Here is a 4,373-nt window from a genome sequence, read left to right on the forward strand (position 1 = left end):
GTGGCCCTTTGGGCCCTGCCAGGACCCTCCTCACACCACCAAGGGTGTCCCAGCAGGCAGGACGGAGCAAGTGCAAAGAGAACTGGAGTGGGTGGGCAGGAGACCTGGGCTTTAGTCCTATGGGCCTTCCTCCAGGAGCCTGTTTCCCCTCCTCTCCAGGGCCACCAACCCAGACTCTGCAGTTAGGTGGTGACCAGTACCACACAGCCCTGGCCCCGTGCACAGCCACGATGGCGGGAGGGAGGAGCAGCCTGTCCGGCCAGCGAACACAGGAGAAAAAAGCTCCAGCAGTGCCCATCCCCACCCCCAGCCCCAGCCTCAGCGCAATGGGGGCAACCCCAGAAGCTCACCGTGCTTGCTCTTCTTGCCCTCCAGACATTCCCGAGACTCTTTGCTCAGCTTTCGGGGCCGACCCCTTTTCCGCTTCCCGTGCTTAGGATCCCCCTTCTTATAGTCCGGAAAGCCGTCTGAGAGAAGGGAGGTGGACGGTTAGGAGGGGAAGGATTGGGGGGGGTCTCTTGGAGGAAGCCCTACAGAAGAGCAGGGATGAGGCCAAGGACCAGCCCCACGGGCACTGCCCGTTGGGATGCACCATGGGGACCAGGAGGCCCCCTCCACTCACCCCTGGAGAAGAGTTTGCTGTCAGTTGGATCCAGGTCCACGTCACTTCCACCGGAGTCTGAGGAGTGGGGGCTCTGGGAAGTACCAGTCCCTAGGGAAGGCGGGGTCAGAGTGAGTCCCCTTGCCAGCCCACACCTTCTGGGGGATGGGCTACTGAGAGGCTCAGGACAATGCCACCCAGCCAGCTCCTGTTTTCCCCGGAAAGCCTGAGCTCTAGTGCCGGGAACCAAAGGCTCAGGCGCACTTGGGGGAAAGGGAGGCTGTGGCCCAAACGAGGGTGCTTACCTGCAGTGGAGGCATCGGAGCTGCCGGGGGAGGGGGCCCCTGTGCCATAGCTGCCGGGGAAGTAGGGGCTGGCCTGCCGGCCCTCCTCAAGCACCTCTTGGCTGAAGGGGCTTCCCTGGTCTGAGAAGAGATCAGGATTCAGACAGAGCTCGGAGGAACAGGCAGGGACACTAAGCCCCCCAGAGGTCTAATGACCTGCTGTTTTTCTAGCCAGCGGGGACAGAGGTCTGGTGACAGAGGGTCAGCTCTAGCACTCTGGGGCGAGCCAGAGACGGGATGGGACAAGCTAGGGGGAGAAGTGAGAAAACGGCTTCTCACCGAAGGGGCCCAGGGTCTCCTGGAAGGCCATGCTGTCCTTCTCCAGCAGCTCAATGATCCAGCTGAGTTCGTCAGGAAAGCTGGAAGCTGATAAGGAAGGGAGGAGGGGTCAGAGCCCAGGCTGGCACCGCATGGTCCCCTCTCCCCTCAGGGGTTCTTTCTCTGTGCCCACTGGCCCGGGGCTCCAGGCCCTTCCCACAGCCATGCTAAGCTCAGCCTAGGGGTGCGGGCCAGTCCCTAGAGCAGCCTCCCAACTGAGAGGGAGACAAGGGCAGGAGGTGGCCTGGACTCACTGAGGTCCCACAGCTGGGAATAGAGTTGGTCCCCCAGAGGCCCAAAGACCAGACGCAGCTCCTCCGGGGCACAGTTGCAGAGCGTCGCCCCGTCCATGTCACACCGCGAGAAGTCAATGGAACTGGCGTCGTATTTGTTCTTCTCCACTTGGTAGCTGATCCAGTCCAGAACCTGGGCCTTTGACCAGAACTGGGGCTGCTTCCCCGACCAGCTGGCCTTCTCTACAAGGGGCCGGGCACAGCGTCAGGTCAGCTCGAGCCACCCAGCCCCTCACAGCCCATTTCTAGTGCCCATCTAGGCTTCTGTGTGAATCCCCCCCACCTCTTGGAGGAGCCTCTCTCAGCAGAAGGGGTGGGAGCCAGGGTTCGCAGCACCCTCGCCCGGCACCTCACTTAGCCGGGCACTGCCCCTCCCCCCCAATACCTCAGCCTCTTACAAGCCACCCCATGCTCCTAGTGCTGGAATTTGCTGGTGGGGGGGGACCCTCCTCCCTGCCTGAGGTCTCCATTTATCTAACAGGCTCTTAGAGGGATGTCTCTTTCTCCCCATCCCACCTTCTGAGACCCACCTGTGCCCTCCAGTGACATCTGAGGGTTGCTCAGGGTCAGAACCAGGTCATCAGCCCCGAAGGTGGCGGCAGTGGGGACAGAAGCCAGAGCGGGTTCCTCCGAGCTGTACATAGTACTGAAGTAGTTGCTAAAGACGTTGCTAATCTCACAGGTTGCAGCCATGAGGCTACCTGGGGAGAGAGGTGGAGGCTGGTGAGGGCCAGGGTCCTCTTCCCCTCTAGCTCTCCTGTTCTAGCCAAGCCTGGGGCAGAAGGAGCCCCAACAGTGGGGTGGGGGGCGTGAAGGTCAATATCTCTTTGGACCCCATCTCTTCAAGAAGGGCTCCAAGATCTCAGAGTACACCAGGCCTCCCGCTGGGCAGCCCCCTCAGCCCCCCCCGGGTCCTTGAGTGGGACTGGAAGAGTCAGGGCCACTCAGTCCCTCCCAGAGGTGGTGCCTCTGTGACCTTCAGGACACCCCCACTGCCCTACGCCCTGCTCAGGGGCTCTACAATGCGGAGCTGCAGTGGGTAGGTTTAGACCTACCCATCCACTTGACCCCCGAGTTTCCCAGGACCCAGGCAGGGGGAGGATGACAGGTGTGGGTCCTACCTGAGTGGCGGGGTGTGGGTGTGGCAGGCACGCAGGCAGGATTAAGGGACAGGGGCTGGCGAGAAATCCGGAGGATAAAAGCTGCTCCAGGTAGCTCCGAGGTGTCTGGCCCGCGCTCCCCCACCCGCCCTAAATAGAGGCGTGTGGAAGCTCCTCCCCAAGCCCCCGGTCTTTATAGAACGCCTGGCGGTAACCTGAGCTGGTGGCTCATTGGACAGAGGGGATTTCCTGGCCTTTAGACTGGGCTTCTGGCCCCAGGTGATTTGCATATTTTGTGCCACTTGGCCCGGATCCTAGCAGGCGGTGCTGGGAAATCAGGCCCAGCTGGTTTAATGATTGTCAGAGTCTGTCATCCCGCACCCTCTGGGGTTGGGCACAGGGCACTGACTTGGGCGGGTGGCAGGAGCGGCGCTGTGGTGGGCATCTGTACTTTCGGCCATCCTCCAGCAGTAAATTCCTCAGGGGGGCCAGGCCAGGAATGGGCTGTGCGGAGAAGGGGGAAGGGAACCTGGTAGAACTGGGTGGAAAGGCTGCTGGTCCCCAAATGGGTGGAGACCTGAGGACAAGGGGGCCCAGCAGGGAGAGCAGATAATATGGTTTAGGAAGTTTTCCTACAACACATGGGATTTGGGCTGGAAGCCTCTCCAGACCTAGGCAATAGTCATAGGCTCATACTGGGTGGGGGCCGTCTGTGCCTGCCAGCCTAGCCTCAGGGCCCCAGTGTCCCCAAAGTCCCCACAGGGCCCACCCCACTGGCATCTACTTGGATGGTAACATCTTGGCTTGCTTTGCCGACCCGGGGGTTGCTGCAGCCACTTCTGGACAGGCCTGGCTGCCCCTAAGCCCCTGCCGGAGCCCTCGGAGGAGGCTCGGGGCTGCTGCAGGTGCTGGAATCCGCATGGTCGTGTTTATCCCTCCGTCAGATCTCCCATCTGGGCTCCACACCCTCAGTCCAGTTGACTAGCTCCCATCTGCTACCCTCTAGTGGCCAGAAGCCTGACTCCCTGGGTCACGGCATTCCATGAAGGAAAGGGGACGCTCAGTAATTACCATTTGCCAGGCACTTGTAACATAGTCTCCACTCAATCCTCACAAATGCACTGTGAGGAATGTATGTCTGATTGCTCCCATTTGATAGATGAGAACATCGTAGCTCCGCGGGCTTTCGTGACCTGCCTGGGCCACACGGAGCTGGGTAAGTGGTGGGGCTGAGTCAGCCACCTACCAGCAGGTGCTCATTCCAGACACCGTGTGTATCCTGGCTGCAGGGTCCTTCCGCTCAGCTGCTTGGCCAGACCCTGGCCCTCCCTATGAGCACAGGGAGTCCTTCGTGTCTGTGCAAACCCCCACCAGAGACCCCGAGCACGAGCACGGGCAGTGCGGAATAGGGAGGAGGCAGGCGGCTTGTGTTCAGGCGACCTCAGCCTTGTGAGTCTGCTGGTTTCCCCATGTGTAAAGACAAGGTCTTTTGGACTTAAGAATCCCTAAGATCTCTTCCAGATCTGGTTTTTTATGCATCTAACATGTAGGATAGGAGTATCTCTTCCTCTACTTCCTTTGTTAATGCCACAGCCCTGGATGGTTCGTGACCAAGCTAGGCCTCGGCCTTGGTGGGTGACATGGTTACTCAAACAAATGGTGGCTCCACCTCCAGAGCTGCTCCCCCCCCCCCCCCCCCCCACTCTCCCACCACAAA

The 4,373-nt window shown here is 60.5% G+C and overlaps 1 protein-coding gene across 1 annotated transcript in view; it reads right to left on the reverse strand.

The window, feature by feature from the left end:
* Positions 1-2,762, reverse strand: part of ELF3 (E74 like ETS transcription factor 3) — a 5,059-nt gene extending 2,297 nt beyond the window's left edge. The window contains exons 1-7 of the mRNA XM_077772025.1: positions 2,678-2,762; positions 2,087-2,257; positions 1,518-1,739; positions 1,225-1,311; positions 907-1,026; positions 623-712; positions 351-467 (exon numbers count right to left, since the gene is read on the reverse strand). Of these exons, the coding sequence (XP_077628151.1) occupies positions 351-467; positions 623-712; positions 907-1,026; positions 1,225-1,311; positions 1,518-1,739; positions 2,087-2,249 (799 nt within the window). The 5' untranslated portion in view covers positions 2,250-2,257; positions 2,678-2,762. The remainder of the gene's footprint in view (positions 1-350; positions 468-622; positions 713-906; positions 1,027-1,224; positions 1,312-1,517; positions 1,740-2,086; positions 2,258-2,677) is intronic.
* Between the last annotated feature and the right edge of the window lie 1,611 nt (positions 2,763-4,373).

The sequence above is a fragment of the Crocuta crocuta genome, unplaced genomic scaffold (genome assembly GCF_008692635.1).
Source record: "Crocuta crocuta isolate KB4526 unplaced genomic scaffold, BGI_CrCroc_1.0 scaffold318, whole genome shotgun sequence".
NCBI lineage: Eukaryota > Metazoa > Chordata > Mammalia > Carnivora > Hyaenidae > Crocuta > Crocuta crocuta.